Raw genomic sequence first — 19602 nt, forward strand, 5'->3', positions numbered from 1 at the left:
ATGGATGTCTGCATCATCCTGCAGAAGAAACATCTGACTGTCTATAAACATTTGTATGACTATTTTCAACACAACCCTTTTTCTGTTACTCTAAGATAGACTGCACATCCGTATAGAAGTTTATCCTATGGATAAATCAGCTGTCTTTCAATTACTCTACAAATAAAGTTCTGTAACTCATTGTGGATGAGAATAAGGAAGGTCAGAGAAAGTGCTGAGAGGGTTAGAAAGCAAAGTAGGACAGTTTATTGAGATTAACAGCTGCAAACTTGATGTTGCTAATGGCAAGACGGATTACACAAAACACGTGAATGCCTTCACAAAGTCTTACATCTTCCATATTCCTTATTATAAGGAGCTTACTCACAGCCCTGTAGCAAAACCCTGTGCCCTGCTCACCCTGCAGGATTTTTAAGAGCTCAGTCAGGTTGAGTGGGTGAATCCTGCTAGCCAAGATCACCTCTGCCTTACCCTAATGTGCACGCTGTTATTGCTGACTGCCTGCAATCCTAAGCATTGATAAGAGATACAGTCTTCATTCCAGAGTATGGGGCAGACCATCCACATGCTGAAAAAAAACCCACTAGGGTTTTTTATTAAAACATGGCTTTTTACTGAGAAAAACAAACAAATAAATAAATAAATTATAAATAAATATCCAGGCTTCCTCATCATGCAGCTTCCAGAATAGCTGCTGTGCTGCTCAGTGCTGTCCCAAAGGCAGCAAGTGTACCCACCTCATTAAAAGGTGCCCTGAAGACAATGTGCCTCCCGCCTAGGCTAACGCAGCCCCCAGCCCGCCAGCAGAGCTCGGGATGCGGGACAGACCCGTCCGGGATGCGGGACAGACCCGTCCGGGATGCGGGACAGACTCGCCCGGGATGCGGGACAGACACGCCCGGGATGCGGGACAGACCCGTCCGGGATGCGGGACAGACTCGCCCGGGATGCGGGACAGACCCGCCCGGGATGCGGGACAGACACGCCCGGGATGCGGGACAGACCCGTCCGGGATGCGGGACAGACACGCCCGGGATGCGGGACAGACCCGTCCGGGATGCGGGACAGACACGCCCGGGATGCGGGACAGACCCGTCCGGGATGCGGGACAGACCCGTCCGGCCCCGCGGGCACGCAGCCAGCGCTGCCCTCCGACCTGCGCTCGCCCCCCCGCGCTCTCCGCACCCGCGCCAAGCAGGATGCCGGGCTGAATTTCATTTTTAGTTGACTTCCAGCCTCCTTCCCAGCATCCCCCTCCTCTCCCCTGCCCCGGCCGCGCTTCCAGACACACTTTTCTTGTTGCAAACGGCGTGAGCAGCAGGTGCGGGCAGGGAGGAGCGGCGCCGACCCCGCCTCCGAGATGCTGCTGCGGCGCGGGGAGCCCGGGCAGGGGCTGCGGGAATCCCGGGTATCCCGGCTCTGCTCCCATCCCGCGGGGGTCGGAGGCTTTCCCGCAGCCCGGCCGCCGCAACAGCGGTGCAGAGGAGCCGGGGGATCCCATCCTGTTCCCCCTGCACTCCTGTGACACAAATCTTCCTTTCTCCGCGTCCCTCCCCGCCGCCCCAGCCGGGCGCTTCGCTCCCTGTCCTTTCCTGGCGCCCTCCCCTCTCCCGGGCCGGGAGCGCCGGGGCCGCGGCGCTGCGGGAGTCGGAGGTGTCGCGGCTCTGCAGGGCTGGGGACACAGCCCTTTCTGCCCATCCCTTCTTCCTCCCCTCTTGTTAGCCATTGAGACCATTTCAGGCCCTCTCAATACTCTTATTATCAATATGTTTTCTCTACTAGATTCATCCCCCGTCCTTCCCGCCCTGACCACTAGCCCTCCGCAATCTCGTCCAAGGGATGGGTGTTTGGGATGGGTTATAGCTCGGGTGGAAGATAAGTCCTAGACGCGGGGGGAGGGCGGGAGAGAAAGGGAGAGATTTTGCAGTCGTCTCTGGGCTGATTGGGAGAGGTAATCATTGTATCTGCGGCCGGAGGATTAGCAGATAAACTTTTATTGCTCCCTTTAGTGCGTGTGTGTGCGTGTCTTTGTGCGTGCGTGGGTGTGGGTGTGTAGAGGAAGAAGTCGTCTCTCAAGGGGGAAAATCTTTTCAATTTCTCTTTGGCAGGTGCAGGTCAAGGAAGAACTCATGAACATTCTGTCTGATCCATGAACTGATTAGGAGAGGGGAAGCCATCCCTCTCCTCTTACCCTTCCTTTCCCAGTTTTGAAATCATTCCTTCCCCACCGCTGCTGCCCTCCCGTCCTTCCCCTCCTCTTTCCCTTCCCCTTCCCCTCCACTGAATGAATGGAAGAGTCTCCACGGTTTTCTTCTGCTTCTCGCCCTGGACTGGAGAAGTGAGGGGGCATCTCTCTGTCCTCATCCATCTCTTTCTCGCTCCGTCCATTCTCAAGGGGATTTCAGACCGTGCAATGTGTTTTCAGCCTCCTGCCGCTGCTACCACTTGATACTGTGTTATGCGCAGGAAGAGGGTTTTGCAAAAATGGATTTTTTCTATTTTAAAGGAATTCTTCTCTAATAAGGTTCTCATTGCACACAAATATGACTAAATCCCCTATTTGGTAAATCTTTCTCTACCCCACCCCTCCTCTTTGGGTTCCCTCCCGCCCGCCCCCACCCCTTCAGAGGAGCAAGCACAGGGAGCTGATGACGGACCCATTAATCCCTTCTTCAATGCATCAAAAGAAGCCGAAGGGCTGGAAGTCGCTGGGCTCGGAGTCCTGCAGGAAATGCTTCGATCTGCTTTTGGTTCTGTATGAAACTGGTGACTAGGGGCTCGGCTCGCTCCGCCGCCGCCCGCCGGCACCTGGATGCGCGGGCCGCCGCCGCCGCCGCCGCCTTACCCGCCGCCGCCGCCGCCGCGATGCACCGCTCGTGGCGGTGCTGGTGATCGCTCGGCTGTGATGGGATTGAGCCGGCGGTGATCATTTGAAGGCGGCGAGGGAGAGCGCGGGAGAGGAAAGGCTGCTCGGCTCTGCTGTGTGTGTGGGGGCTTTTTTTTTTTTTTTTCCTTTTTTTTTCTTCTTCTTCTTCTTTTCCTACTTCCATCCTCTCCCCGCCACTGGAAGTCCTCCCGTATCTAAATGGAATTAGTGGAGACCGAAGCCCCTTGTGTAAGGAACAGACATGACCCATGGGCGCAGCTTCTTTCACAGTGAGTATCAGTCTCCCCCTTCCCACCCCCGACCGAGCTCCGCCGCCGCGCACGGGCTCCTGCCCTCCGCTGCCTCCGCACCGGCGTGGCTAACGGGACGCCCAGGCTCCCTGGGCCAGGGGGCAACTCCCCCACACCCACACCGCATCCTCTCCCGCACAGCGCTGCGGAGCTCCGGAGGGGAGCCGGTGTCTGCCAGCGCCGTGGGGCGGGCGGCGGGGCACGCTCCGGGGCTGGAGCTTTCACCTGGGCACCACGGCAGCTCCGGCGGCTTTGGCGACGCCGGGAGAGAGCGGCGGGAGCGAGCTGCCCCCGCTGGGGCCCGAAGCGGTGCCGAGGGTGAGGGGGCGCGGGGCAGCGCCGGAGCCGCGGCGGGGGCGGGGGTGGCCGCACCGGGCACGGATCCCGGAGAGCCGCGGGGCGGGGGCGGCGCTTTCGGCTGAAATCCACCAGGATTAGCAAGGAGGCACCGAAATATATCACCCGCTCTTCCAAGACCTTAGGGGCCTCAAGGTGCGAGGTGGGACTCCCTCTCCCGCCTGCGTTTTGCGTAGGGTCCGCTGTTCTGGAGGGGCTTGAGTGGCCCCCGTTCCTCCCAGCACTTCTCTGCGCGCCCACACCTGTACAATAGCGCTATGACCAGGTATTGCTTCTCCAACAACTCTTCGCCAGGCTAAGCCACGTCTGTGCCAAATCACAGCCTCCTAAAAGCCTGGCCAAGAGATAAATCACTTAATGTACAGCTTGTAATGAAAAAAGAATGCACAGATCCAAAAAAGATGGAAAGATGCGTAATCAGAGTGGCACTAGAAAGCGCGATTATAATTACACCCGTGATTAGGAGGGAAAGGGGGAGGAGGCAGACAGTGAGAATGCAACAAGAAATTTTGTGGAAACTTCTTTAAAATAATTCCCAAACCGAGATAATGACAATAATGTTGCTATGCTGCCAACACCTCCCAAGTAACAGTTTTCAGCAAGTGAAGGTTGGTCCCTTTGGGCTCTTGTTTTATTCCCCCCCCCCTCTGAAAAGCACTGTTATTTTTCTGTGGCTTGAGAAAGAAAAAGGCATGAGAAATTCAAACCTCAAATTGGGTATCAGGGGTGCATTTGTGCAGTGGGATCATAGAATAAAATGGTCTGCCTTGTCTACTTGAATAATATGTATTTGTGTTGGCTTTTCCCAAGAAGACCACAATTTTAATTACTTTCTGGCAACTTGCGTATTTTGGTGCTGTTGTTAATAACACTAAAGCAAGAGCCTTTTTTCTTTTTTTTTTTTTTTTTTTTTTTAACATGGGAGAAGTGTTTCACTTCATCTATCCAAATGTTAGGTATTATGTGTCTAGAATAAAACCAAAACTCTCAAACACTTAGTTTTTAAGTCTCTGTTTGTCTATTAGACTTTATTATCAAGACTATTTTGACTGCTTATTACTAACGAATACTGATATAATGACATTTAAGTAAAGCTCTATGCTTTATGAAAACAGCTCTGTGGTTTGGAAACCTCTTTTCTAGCAGTTACAGCTGGAACTGAAAAGACCTGTGGGGCTTTTGTCATCTTGGTAATAACATATCTGTGGCTTGGACCAACTCTCTTTACTTCTCTGAACTTCCCTTTTTTTCTGTATAGAAAATGAGGGCACGCCTAATAGTTAAAGATGCTTGAAATGAACGTGTAAGAATCAGATATGCATTGGTTTTGTTATTAATTGCCTAAAAGAAACACTTCTCACATGGAGTTTGTTCAGTTATCGTGTGTTCTATTCTAGCTTCCACAAATTTATGGGCAGACAGAACACCAGCAGCTGATTCCACATTTGAGCACCAATCCATTTTACACTATTGAGAAATTAGGTGTAGGCTGCTGAAGATTACAGGTATAGCTGCATTATGATCACTGAATGAAATGTAGCTAAAGGAAATGAGCAACTCAGTAAAGGGGTGACTTCTGCCTTGCCTTTGGATTTTGACAGAGTTGGCAGGCAGAGTCCCAGCAGCCTGTATTTCCAGAATTCATCCCTGAGGAAAGGCATGAATGGCTAGGTAGCATTCAGATCCAAGCAGAAGGTGTAGTGTTCTCACTGAATGCCCATGACACACAAGAGTTTTAACTATCAGTGCTGCCAACATCCATCTCTAGAGGCTGTGAGCCTGAACAAGAAATAGTGAATTTGCTGCCAAGCCTTCATTTTCCCAGAATTTCAATCTTACCCTGCTTAATAGGGCAGCCATCATCCATGCCTCAAACCCTCTGTCACATGGGAAAGATCAAAGACATAGAAATAAGGATCTCAATGCCATCAGAATGCTGGAAATATGGAGAATGGCTTCCTTTGGAGTGAAAATTACACATAAATTGTGATAAAAAAGGTGAAAATGTTGAAAGCACTATCTTGTAAAGGATCATAGCTACTAGCCAATGGTGGCTTTTAGTGTCTCTTAGGGAAAATAAGAAGAAAGTATGTAATTTTATTAATTGATCAGTTCCTCGTCATAGTCATCAACAGAATGGTAGCTGACTGATCCAAAATGCTCTGAATAAGCATGCAGCTTCATTTCCACCTTAAGGTCAGTGCAGCCTGGGCACTGTGATTGGGCCTGATGCCAGACTAGCCGGGGCAAAGCCCTAAGCACTCCAAGAACTGATGGATCTGTTCTCTTCTGCACTTGCTATTCCACTTTCTCTGAGAGCCAAAGAAGATATGAATGATGGCAAGAAAAGCAGTGTGTGATTTCTTCATCAGGTAGCTAGCTAGTGACTTTGATCTGCCAAATTAGTCTCATTATGACTCTACTAAGTGTTTGCCTCTTAGCCTTTTCTAGTCAAGCTATTACATTTGGAAATTCCCAGAAACCCAGTCATTATCTCCAGGTCAAAGTCCATTTCAGAAAGGTTGTGTCTGTTTCCAAGAGGCACAGTTGTCCTATCACAGTTGGAGACAGCAGATACCTGTTTGCAAAGTGGGCTGCAGATTCACTGCAGCAAAAAAGCAACACCCTCTCGACAAGTCAAAATAGATTAATGAGATTGTTAAGCACACACAATAATTTACTTCACTAGAGATTTGCAAATGCTTTGATGGATGTGAAGAACCCAACCTCTCTCTTCTTTCCTACTCCCAGTACTCATTTTCAAATTTTATTATGCCATAGTGAGAGACATTAGTACATACAGTGGCACTGAAATTTTGTCTCCTCTGTTAAAAGCAGTCACTTTTCTACTACTGACATGAACTATTATTATATAAATAGGTTTTGGTAAAAATGTTTTTTCTCAAAAAAAGGATGAGAACATCAGTGCCTGTGGGTTTTCTTTTAAATTCAAAAGATTTCCTCTTTATTTGTCTACATTTGCAAAGATAAGTACTTAAAAGAACAGGCCATGAAGAAACTTGCTTATACAATATGTGCAATTAAAAGATGCAAGTAAAATGAAATTTTTCTTTACAGCAATGCTATTTCATTTGTATACTTGTGAGATATATGGGTACAAGTCATTTGACTGCAGAAACTATGACTCTGTGATATTTAATGAATATTTCTCTTTCAGTTGTAGCAAGTCTAATCATCCTACATTTGTCTGGGGCAACCAAAAAAGGAACAGGTATGTAAATATCAAACATTTTTGTTAGAAAATTTATTAGAGACCAAAATATGGATTTGAGTTTTTAGTTTAGTTTTTGAAATTTTTAGCAGCTCATTGACTTCCAGTGTCTACCCTTTGTCCATTTGTTTGGAGTATTCACATGACTGTATACACACAAAAAATCCAGGAGTGCTCATCAGGCTCAGCCTGACTCTAACTAAAGACTATAAAATACTCCTACTTTCAAATTGGGAAGTCCAGTTTGGGCACTCAGCTACCTACACTTAAAACCTTTTTTTCTTGCTGAAGTATAATTAATTAAAAACCTGAAATTTGGTATCATTAGTGCACTTGTGCAGGGGGAGTAGTGAAAGAGATTCTTTAGAGGCTTGGATGCTCAATGTGAGGAGAGCCTAGCAGGGAATGCTGCTAAGCACAGTGTGTGTCTGAACCTGTGTCTGAGTGCACAGTCCCTGCAGGCTGGAATTTATTGCAGGAAATTAGGCTCCATGTCAGACTCTGCCTGGATATGGACCAGGGTGAAAAAGAAATGTAAAGAAAATACATAGTATATAAGGAAAAACATAGTATAAGTCAGATCTCAGATGGTTGTTATCATCCTTGGAAAGTGCTTGTTTTCATCCATTGATCCTAAGAGGGAGCCTCAAACACCTTTACTCTACACACTGGGGACTTAAGTTATATGGGACAGCTCTCTGATTGTTGAAAACCTCATTCAGAGCAACATCTGTCTAGAACCTACTGTCCTTGCCTTTAATAGCAGCCCAGATATATTTCCTTCTGAAGAATCCATCTCATTTTAGCCTACTTGTCAAAGCAAGATGCTTAGGAAGGGATCCCTGATCTTCTTCAGCTTGAGCTGGCCCAAACCAGAAAGAAATGCAAGAGATTCAGGGCTAGGAAGAAAGCAGACAAGACTCTTGCTCTCTGAGGATTCACTGAGACGGAGGAGAGTTCTGGACTGTGAATTCTGGCCTCAGAGCTATTTATTAATTTTACAGCAAACAGTGAGATAAAAATAATCTACGAACCAGATTCCAGGAATCCCCCTGTCTACCTCTGTCCACTGAATATAGACTAAATATGCTGCAGATTTAAAACAACTTCTATATATGATCACAATTCTCTGGGTTATTTCCTCAATTTTGTGGCTGATGTATTCCTGTATTATGGCATGAAGATTGCTGATAGAGCACATGCTTGAGCTTTTTGAGAGGTATGAGTGGGAAATTCATGCCTTCCAATTCTCAAGCACGTGCTTTCCTTAGACGGTTATTATTTTAAAAGCAGTGCAAATTTATTTTCCCCTGGACACTCAAACCTCTCCTCTGCTTTGAAAACCATATTTTGAGTAAGAATTATATGTTTGTACCCCTAAAAAACAGCCTTCTTTTCCCCTAGATCAATTATCATACTCAGTCTCAAGAGATAAAAGGTTGAGGTGACTGACAGAAAAGGGGCTGTTGTATTTATCCTGTTAGAGAGTTCTAAGTGTCATGTGTAAATGATAATTTTTGGGCTAATTATATAATGCTTAATGTCATCATTTCACAGAAAAGCAAAGTGTTTCCGAAGGACAGAGACCAGTGCAGTGTGGAACTTGGACAAAATATGCAGAAGGAGGCATCTTCACTTCTCCAAATTACCCCAACAAATATCCTCCAGACAGAGAGTGTGTCTACATTATAGAAGGTGACCAAAAGAAAAATATTTATATTTTACCATCAACTGTATTAAAAAGAATATGTTTTATTATATGTGAAGAGTAGGTAAAGTCATGATAACAAATATTTTCCAGACAGAAAAAGATTTAGAGAAACCTCTTGATTTCTGTTTTGATATAGCTAATAAATTAGTTAAGGTGTTATGGATGTAAGACTCAGTACTTCAGGAATTTATTCCAGGATGTTTAGAAAATGAATAGAACCTTAAATGCAATGTGACAGAAGAAAAGATATTTTAAAATGAGTAGTAAAAGTGGACATGGGAAACAAAAATGCTTTTGACTTTCATGCAGATATTTTAAACTTATTGTAACTGAACCAGGGATGACAAGCTTAGTACAGTAAAAGAAGTCATAAGGAAAATATCCATGTAGTGAGTGTTAAAATTATTTTCCATCCACTTGTTCATAAGAAATGAAAATGAAATAAACCCAACCTACAAAATAAAACTAGAGGAGACAAAGCATCTCTAAAACTTAGTTTTTAAAGAGTATACAATTGCAAGCATGGAAGTGATGTAGGAAAGGCTAAAGGTGCATTACAAACAAACTATGGTGTTTCTTTTCATCAGTCTTAGTCTCCAACAATGCATGTTGGAGAGATTTTTGTGATAATGAATCTGTGGAAAGTAATAGAGGTTAGATCCTCTCAGAGCTCAGAAAAGGTGAATCATGTACTGTATAGCAAATCCCTGGAATCAAAAAACTTCTTTCGTGAGTTGTGAATACATGTAGAATAAAACAGTGATAGTCTTCTATCCATGCTTCATTTAGAGAATTATTAATGAATTAATGATGGAGTGAGGAACTACAGAAATCATTATTTTACAAAAGATGCAGGTAGCACCAAGATATATTTCCAAAGATATATAGCTGATTTAAATTGAATGAACTCTTCTGGACCCACACACACTCTGTACTTTTAGAAAGTCAAAAGTCACAACAAAATGACTGAATTTCACTTTGGTGCTAGATAATTTGACTAAAGTCAGAAGAGGTGATTATAAATAATGTAGCCAAATACACTCTTAAAGTAAAATTTAAGCTAGTCTGTATATGTCTGGAATTTAAACAGATATATGGTAAATATTTAAATTCCAGAATAGTTTAGTAATTGGTTTAAAATAATAATTTTTTTGAAGAAGATAAATGCATAGGTTCGAAAAGTACAACTTAGCATTATTTTTTTTCCAATTACACTTATGTTGCTAGATCTGGGTCTTTTTGCATCTATTGACCAAATTATCTAACACTCCTGTGAGACTAGGAAGAACCAAGGCTGTTATATCTTCAAAGATATGAAACACAGGATGTTTTGTCATTAAAGTGAAATGGTGTTGGAAATAACCCACAATTTTGTAAAATTTAGTCCCACTAAATTTAGTCCCACTATTAGTCCCATCTCATGACGTTCTTCCTCACAGTAAGAAAGTGCTTGAAAGCCTAATATAGTAAAGACTTTTATCTTTATAATAGTAATTAGTTACTTACAAAAATATAATATGCTGAAAAATTGCAAAAATACACTGTTGAAATAATGTGATCTAAAATATCTAAAAATGCCAAAGAACAATTTAAGAAGGAAAGATTTAATCAACAAACTTCTATGACAAAGATGAAATTCCACATGGACAAGTTTAGAGCAATGTATAAGGAAAAGAGTAAACTCAACAGACATCTTGTTATAATTTATCAGAAAGTTCAATCTTGTAAAATCCATTTGAACACAATTTTTCTATGGCATGGGTATTTTCTTCTTCCCATCCAGCCTAATAACAGCTTAGATTGCAGCTGGTCATTTAAAAACCCACAATGAACCATAGGCATTGCACAACATTTTCAGCTCTGATCTCCCCATGTCTATTTCTGTCTTCTATAAAAATCAGAAATAGCCATGTCTGTCTGGAAAATGTCAACAAAATAAGCAGAGATATAGGAAGATGTCCGAACAATAATACTTTAAAATGTGTCAAATTTCAAAAAAAAAAGCAAAAGAACTACTGAAGGTCAACAAAAAATTTTTTGTAATTAGAATAAATCATTTGTCCATATTTATTCCTTTTGCAACATGCAGAATCACAGAAAATGATAAAGAAGTCTAGCAAGTATCAAATTTTCCCCACATCTTTTATATTCTGTGAAACTCATTGTCATAAGACACTGATATTAAAGGATTTATAAAATACTTATAGCAATGTATTTGAAATCAGATAACAATCTACAGAAATTGTGGATAACCCTGACTAATGGAGGAAATAAATATTTTAGAGTAAGACAGAAACATCTCTTTATGCATTTCATTTCTATATTTAGAATTAAAACTTCCATATGCTTGAACAGCTTCTGAATCTTGTTGAATGCCAAGTACCAAACTAGAGGGACTGTTGATATTGTCTATAATATCATCACCCTCATCACTATCTCCCTGCTGTATGCCTCAGGGAGTTCAGCCAGGACTGTACACAACATACTGAAAGCTGTATGATGTGAGCATGAATGCATAAATTAATCACTACATTCTTTCCTAGCTGCTTGCATTCATTCCTTCATTTATTCGCTATCAAACATAGTCTTGGGGCGAATTCAAACACAGTTCCTAGTGACTTTAATGGTCTTTATTGAGCACTCCAGCTTTGTAGTGTGTTGCAAACAGTTGAATTTCATCTCAATTTTTTTCCTCCCCATTGTAGCTCAATGTGGAGGAAAAACCTCCTTTTGTCATGTCAGAATTATTTTGGTGGCATAAAGGAGCTGGCAAAAGTTGCCATGATCATAGACTGTGAATTTCTGAAAGAAAAGGAGATTCCTGACTGCAGAGGCTTTTATCCTAGCAAAGACATAAGCAAGTCTAACAGTTGGAAGTTTCTTAGGTTATTCCGCTTTTTTTCCTTTTTTTTTTTTTTTATTCTGATTTAGTAGTAGTGATAATGAACTCTTAGAACGACTAAGAGTTGTTCTAAGAGTTCATTATCACTGGAATTTTAAAGTCCAGGTTGAATGCCTTTTTAAAGGAAATCCTTTAAGTCATCTAGAAATTATGGCCTCTGTACAAAAATTGTCATGCTACAGAGAAGTGTCATAAGTGAGGCTTGGAGGAGGGCTGATACAACTCCCCAAGGAGCTTCTGATGAATCCCATCTGCTTTTCAAAATGCAGTGAGAATTTTTTCTTTTTGTTTGGTGTTTTCTTTTTTTTTTTTTCTTTTTTTTTTTTTTTTTTTGTTTCTATCTTAGTTGGTGTATAGAAAACATAGAAAATGAGCTGAGAAAAATTGGCCAAATTTCACCCTTATTTTGCATATTCATGATTCTAACCTGACAAAATTCACAGCTGCCCAGAACAATCACAGCAGTGACAGCAATAACCTTTGCCAGACTGCAGAACATTTGGCATGTGTGCCATAAAAGAACATTTGCACAGGAGATTTTGTAGGAGAAAAGGCTTTTATTTGTATTAAAATATTTGGGGAGTGGGATACTAATACTATACACACGATAACTTGAGAATGGGTTTAACAATCCTATAAGAGGAAAACCTGTAAAATTGTAACCACTCTTCTTTTAATAATTGCTTGTTTATAAATACAGGTATGAACTAGAATTGATATATGGAGATATAAAATATATCTTCCACTTTACAAGTTTGTGAACATACAGAGTTATCAATCTTGAAAATCTCATGTTCTCACAAAAGACCATTAAACTCTTTCATGATATTTCACAAGTGTTAGAAAATTGTAATGTTATCACCAAGTGAAAAACCTCTGCTCAAAGTCTTTTTGTATTTCATAGTTATTTTTGTGTTGAGAAAAATTTCACCAAAACAATGAAAGAACCCTATTTTCAAATGAAGAAAAATATGGTTTCCTTATCAATAATAGCAGGATAACCAGAAGGAATGAGGATTATTGAAACTATTAATAGGGTAACAGCTCATAGAGATGGCAGTAGGTGTTGAGCTATTTCTCATTTCCATGCAGTGTGGCAAATTGAAACAGATTTTTGCACTTAACTTCAGCTGTCACTACACAGACTTAGAGGTTGATCAGAATTAAAACCTTAATTGTGCAGTTTTGCTGCAACTGTTCTACTGCACGCTGGAACCCAATGACTCCTTTATTTTTTTCCATTGGATTTAAAATCTTAAGACAGCACTTGTATAAGATAATTAGATGAAAAATATGACAAGACATGCAAGCATTAAGTAGGCCTTTCCATGGTTCTAAACATTTTTTGAAAAAAGGTAATTGGAAATTAAATATGGAAGTTGTGGCATTTGAAATCAAGTCATTTTATGAGACATTATTCAATATATTTCATTTGGAGAGGGCAACAACTTTGCCTGACATCATAGCCACAGAAGAAGGTCTGAAGATGTGAATGGACTTTACCTGTTAATTAGGATACCAGAAATAACCACTCCATCCCTCCTTTTTGATTAGATGGCCAGATGCGAATACAGTCTGGAAGATTTGCAAATTCTGGATTTTTTTTGTTTTGTTTTATTTTTCTATAGGAACACATACACTATTATTAGTGACTATTCTGCACTTGTCCCCAGTTTGTTTCTGTGACCTCATTTACACACACTTTGTTGCAAAAGGTGTGGCACAAGATGTGTGTTTAAACAATAGCTGCTTCTTCTACCTTGTGTCGGGTAAAGAAACCCCTCATTAAAGCCAGAGCATAAATGTGAAATTATATCATTTTTACTTAAAGGAACTTAAAGTTGAGAATTTGAATTATGTGTTTTCATCACTTATGGTCATATCGAGGAAGTTTTGATTAAATTTGTGTCTTACGTAGATTATTGTAAACAAAACATTTAACCATTAACTAAATATGAAGCACAAGAAGAAAAACAGAAGTGCTTTTAAAAGATCCTGATGAAAAGGTCATGGATGCTTGTGCTGCACCCTGGAGTTGCTGAACTGTTCCTAGTGTCATGGCCAAAATGATGCCAGAACATGACTTTACATTTAAGGATGTGAACGGGCAGTGGTCCAGGCCTCAAACTCAATCCCCAGCCTTGTTTTATCCCCAGTGGAGAAGTGCTGCTAATGAATATTCAATGCTCCATTCTTAAAGTGAAGTAGCCTCTACTCACAGGGCCTTCAGGGAAAAGTGGAAACTTGAGCTCTCCTTGAACTGATGTGATTCTCTCTGATCCTATAGCAAGATCTGAGCTTCACTAGGAAAAGCCTCATCTTGACTTTGTCAAAAAACAAATAAAAGCAGAATAGTGTGAGCTATAGCAATATTCTGGTCATAAAACTGGTTGGCAGTGTGAGATTCAGAGAGAGACACAGAGATTAGGGTTGTGGAAATTTTATCAGGTCATTCATTCGCATAGCCAATAGCTCTCATGTGTAACTCAGTAGGCCTGATTTTTATTTATACACAATCTTTCCCTTTACTTCAGAGCCTCCTAGACTGAACCTATAGTTGGGTCTAGGGTTCCTTTTTAACACCAAAAATGATGTCAAATGACTGAACTCTAAGGGGGCCTCGTGGCCTTTTTTGACATTACATGAGTCTTGGATACAGAGAAGACTTGTTAAGGATTTAACTATGGGCCAGCCCTTGTAACCTTCTTCTTGGTATCAAACAAGGCAGCAGAGAAGAAAGATTTTAAAGGATAAATGTGTTATGATAATGGCATGAGCCATTTTTGAAGCAATCACTTTGTGGCTATGGGAAGCACAGCAGCTATGCTGCTGTATGTCAGTGTAGCTGGCAGTCAGTAGTAGGAGAATCGATCTTCATATCTAGTTTGTGACATTAAAACATAATAATAAAGCTCTAGACAGGTTAATAGCATAACATTGGAGTCATGAATGTGTAAGATTTTCAAGCCATGATGAGCATTCTTAAGATTACCTAAAATGTTGTCAGGATAGAGTTTCTGATACCTGACTCTGAAGTCCCTTAGGTGGATGATGAAGAGCTCTCAACAAATCTCCTTAAATGGAATAGAGAATGCAGAATACAATCCCAAATTGAAAGTCACTGATTGCTCTCTTCTGTAGTAGTATTGCTTAGTTGAGTTTGAATCAATAATTTTTATAAAAGTGTAAAGTCAAGGATCGAAACTTCTGAATAAAATAAATCTATAATGTCTTCCACGTATTTAATCTTTTACTATAATCTAAAAAGATTTACTTTGATTTTCAAACCTCACCAAGGATAACATCATTATGATCTCCTTTACAGGCTTTATAATCTGACCTTACTTTTGTAAATTTTTTTGTATTTTCAAAGTAGCTTCATTTCCATAGACTGTGAATTTCATGCAATTATATGTAAAACATAGACCTCTGTTTTTGCTATTGAATTTGAAAGGGCATGAAGATCAAAAATTTCCCATAAATCGGTTTAAATAATGACAAGTCACTACTATTTTCCTGAATGTGAATGTCTTCAGATTGACAACAGTAGAAAAAGTTTCTTTCTTATGTTAAATTAAATGTTTCAGTAAATATCAATCATCCAATTATATTACCATTGTAAGTAAAGCTGTTAAAATAATTTTCCTTTTCAAATAAGATGTTTTAATAACTTACTTCTTAAATGCTTCTTATAAAATGAGGCTGTATTTATCTACATGAAATAGTAGTAAGAGGGATCTGACTATGTGCTTTTATGTAAAGATTTCAAAATTTATCTGATATCTTCTTAGTTAATTTTAAATAATCTCTCTTCTTATGTGAGTAACAAGTTCATATCAAAAGCTTAAAATTTGAAAACATTTCAGAATCCAAACAAGATCTTTGTTCTTGTAACACTGACAGTTTTGTTATTATTCTTGAGGAAATAAATGTAGAGATACTGACTCCTGGAGTGGCATCAGTTTCTGTGCTAAGCAGTTTCCATGCTAATAATTCAGCATGCAGTTTGATCTTGCATATTTTCATGTGAAAAGAATGGTAACTCTGGCAAAGCTCATGGCAATACAAACCTCTTTTGATATGTGTAAAGTGTAGGACATGATCCCATGAGAGGCACAGCAGGCACTGACACAACAAATCCTTGTGTTAGCAGAAGGCTTTGTCAGCAAAAGGCTCCAATGCGCCATGCTCTAGACATTGAAGGCACACAGTGTTTGCTATGGCCAGGATTGAGTGTAGAAAACAGTGCACCTATAAAAGGTTGCCTCTGATAAAATGTATCAATCAAACCATGGTCTTCCCCCTCCTTGTAAGAATATACTATATTTCTACCTGTTTTTTTTTTTTTTTTTTTTTTTTGCTTTATACAGGAGATCCCAGGAAATATTTGTTCTAGAAATAATTCTGAACGTCTCAAGACTTAAGACCTATCATTAAAGATGGATTTTTAAAAAATGTCTAATTAAATTGCCACTATGAACTTCCTTCAAGTTTTTCAGTATATCATTTGCTCTTCTAATATAATCCTTATCCAGGATCCTTATCCTTCTTTCTTAAGTGAAAATTCACTGCGTTTGTTCCTATGTTTCCAGTGAGAAGTAATTCTGAGTGTAAGCAATTACACTCCAGTTTGTCATTGACTGCAATACATGCAGGCAGATAATCTGTCCTTACGGTAGCACAGTTCTGATCAGCCTTTCCTTCATCATCTTTCTCAGTACTAGGTACAAAAAAAAGTATTCTGATTAACACCCCTCCCCAAAATATAAGAGAAAAAATAAATTCTTCTAAATATGTATGTTTCTTAGAAACATTTTATATTTTATATTTGAAGAAATTGTTCCTGGTTATATTTTTCTGTTCATCATTGGTATTCCTCTCTTACTTTTACTAAGTACTGCTGTCAAAACTACTTTTTTAAAAGGAGAACAGCAGACAAATAATCTGACAGTGTGAAATCTATAAAAAATATAGATGTACTAATTTTTAATAAAAAATATAGATGTTCCAATTTTTGTACAAGTTTTTAAACAAAACTTTAGAATCCATACGAAATGATAAATTTGATTTTCATCAGTTTTGCTTTAATTTTGAAAGGGTCTTGGGTTATAAAATAATAAGACAATTTTCTTTTTTTTCTCTAGCTGCTCCTAGACAATGCATTGAACTACACTTTGATGAAAAATATTCTATAGAGCCTTCTTGGGAATGTAAATTTGACCACATAGAAGTAAGAGATGGACCTTTTGGCTTTTCCCCAATCCTTGGACGTTTCTGTGGACAGCAAAATCCACCTATGATAAAATCCAGTGGCAGATTCCTGTGGATTAAATTTTTTGCTGATGCTGAACTGGAATCTATTGGGTTTTCTGCTCGGTATAATTTTACACCTGGTAAGTCCAAACCATCACATTTTTAATAGAAAAAGCTTATAACTGTAACTTTTCTAATGATGTATAATCTTGCTGTTGAATATTATCTTTAGGTGGGGCTTAGTTTATTGTCAAGGCAGGTATTAATAGATAGGAAATTGATAAAAGTCATATGTATATTTTGCATAACAAGTAAGGCTTATTCAACAGAAAGATTTTCAGATTCTACAGTTTTTAAGAGTATTATTTTCAAGTGAATGCTATTACAGAAGGTCATTCAAAATGTTTCATGAGAAGTTTAGTGTTTTATGCTTGGCTGTTACACTGTACAGCTTTTCTTTCAAAAAGATCATTGATAAAGTATTCTAATAAAAAATGTAATTATCTCAGAAAATTCCATCATTGCTTTTCCACTTCACCAATCATTTCTCCAGCTGAGAAGTGAAATAGTTCTCCTTCCTCAATAAAACAAACTATTACAAGTATTACCAGAGGATGTGTGAGGTTCAAATAGTAACATGTATTAAATATTTTTCTTAAAAGGCTGTAAATCTTAATTGCAATTGTTCAAATATTCCTTGTCACTGTTTAATTCATTACAGTAAAACAAAAATCATAGTCATACTTTCCATTAAATCCCCTGTTCCCCCACTTGTTAACAGAAGATTGGGGATTTAAAATTTCTTCTTTGGCTGCAGCTCCACTGTACTGCACTGCAACTGCACTGCTGGATGTGACGTAGTTCTGTGGCTTCTTATGTATTGAGTGATGAGTCATGCTTTAGTATAGCTGACTCTAAAGCACTGTAATTATTATGCAATTTTGTCAATTATGTCACTGTTTTTTCAGCTAAATTGTTGTATTAGGTTGTACAATGTTCTCTAGAATGCTGCCTAAAATTAGCAGACCCAAAATTCTTCCTTAATTATTCCGGTAGCATCATAGAAGATGGCAGGTCTACAGGCTCTGTGTTGTTCTTCTTTCTGGTTTTCTTTCATTAATTCAAGGAAAATCCTTATAAAACTAACCAGCACAGTAAAATTTTCTTTCAAGTCCATGATACTGTTTTTCACTGGCTAAAAATATATAGAAGTTTCAAACAGGAACAGTATGGAGAATTTCTGTAGCAAATAATCTGATAGCCAGGTATATGTATCTGCTGTACATTCAAAGAAAATAGACAAAATTTTGTTATAACCATGCATATCCACTCTGAAAAGAGAGTTAAATTTTTATCTCTCATTTAACATGGGCCTATGGGCTTTTGCCATTTCCTCCCCATGTGCCATAAGTCCTTTTCTTTGGATTTCTTTACTTGTTTTTTCAAAGGTTTGTACATTCTGGTTGAAAAGATATTAATAGCAAAATCCGCAAGTTATTCTGTCTAAAAACTCTGATGTAAAATACAATTTCATGGACCATGTTTTATCCTCATTCCTTTTCTACTGATGTAAGGAGAATTTCTACACAAAGATCAATGCTGGCAAACTAGTACAGCAGCATAAATTATTCTAGACTTCAGATGGAATAGTTATATCTTTTTTCTTCCTTGATTCTTTCCTTTACCCCCCTCCATACATTTCAATAGAAGCTCTGCAAGTAGTCAAGAGTTTCTAGGAATATTGGCCAAAATGAGAATATGATTAATCTGACAAGTGCAAAACAGCACTGCTGCCTCCTTGATCACCAATAAGAAAGAGGAAGAACTTCACATTCCACATTATTACTTGGACAGTCTTTTATTATGCAGGCATGGATAAGGCGTGACATTTTGAGATCTATTGTCCATAGGTGTGCACTGGGAGGGGCTCCTGCCAACTCATAAAACAGAATTATGGCTTTTGAGATTGTATAAGAGAGTAACAGAGAGAGGATTCCACTCCAGAGTATAACAGAGTAGCATAGACAGGACTCCAATACAGAAATTATCACCTGAACCACCTGGAATCAGCTTAGGTAGTGACAGCTTAAAACATTTATTTATGACAAGCGGAGGGATCAGAAGAAAATTTTTGGCTAACCTCTCTTTAAAGAACTTGAAGAAAATGATCCGTAGCAAAGACTCATTTGGAAGCTGTTGCTGTCTCAAGCAGCTGAACGCTCAGGGGAGATGTGGTTTTTGTTGCCACTCATCTCACTTGTCGAGAGCAGGACATTCTTCCTAACTGCAAACCTGCAGAGGAGGCTTTTTCCATCCAGAGACAACGCAGTTATTTCTTGAGTATCAGCAATCTTTGAGAGCCCCCACCGTGTCTCTCATCTGCCTCTTTTGCATTTGAGATCTTAATGGAGAATAAAGAGACATGATGTTAAACGTGTGGGTGTGTGCCAAGATTTAAAAAATAAAAAGCAAATTTGGCTAAATTGAAGCTGCAACTGCTTATTGTTATTTGAATGGTACCTGGAGAAACAGGAAAAGAAATTATTTACTATGTCTCCAGGGTGTATAAAAACAGATAACTGGATGAAGTTGAAAAAAAGATCAGTTAGGATATAATGAAAAAGTCTGAAATGAATATCTATTAGTTTGTGCAAATGGAAAGAGTCCTGCACCTAAGGCATTTAAAATCTAGTTTGGACTAAGCCCTATAAAAAGAAATTATATCTAAAAATCCTAAGGGATAGACTAATAATTTGCAATTATGACAACTTTTCAGTTCAATAATTTCTTTGACTCCTTGGTACTGCAATGATTGGAAATTCATCCCCCAAGACAAAAGTCTGGTGGGAACTGTGGTTTCAGAAATAAACGTAACTCTTTTGCCATACATTCTTTTCCTTTTAAATAAACCTTTTTTCAGAGGTCTTTCTAGTACTCTAAAAAGAGAGATCTTGCAGAAGAAAAACTTTA

General features: G+C 39.6%; 1 protein-coding gene across 2 annotated transcripts in view; it reads left to right on the forward strand.

Moving 5' to 3' along the window:
• Window positions 1-2449: 2449 nt before the first annotated feature.
• NETO1 (neuropilin and tolloid like 1) overlaps window positions 2450-19602 on the forward strand; it is a 62767-nt gene continuing 45614 nt past the window's right edge. Inside the window, exons 1-4 of one of the 2 annotated variants that reach the window (XM_059475297.1) lie at window positions 2450-3156; window positions 6713-6766; window positions 8324-8461; window positions 16524-16772. In XM_059475297.1, coding sequence (XP_059331280.1) covers window positions 3129-3156; window positions 6713-6766; window positions 8324-8461; window positions 16524-16772 — 469 coding nt within the window. In that variant the 5' untranslated portion in view covers window positions 2450-3128. The remainder of the gene's footprint in view (window positions 3157-6712; window positions 6767-8323; window positions 8462-16523; window positions 16773-19602) is intronic. The other variant, XM_059475305.1, reaches the window with a different exon arrangement.

This window comes from Ammospiza nelsoni, chromosome 1, assembly GCF_027579445.1.
Source record: "Ammospiza nelsoni isolate bAmmNel1 chromosome 1, bAmmNel1.pri, whole genome shotgun sequence".
Taxonomy (NCBI): Eukaryota; Metazoa; Chordata; class Aves; order Passeriformes; family Passerellidae; genus Ammospiza; species Ammospiza nelsoni.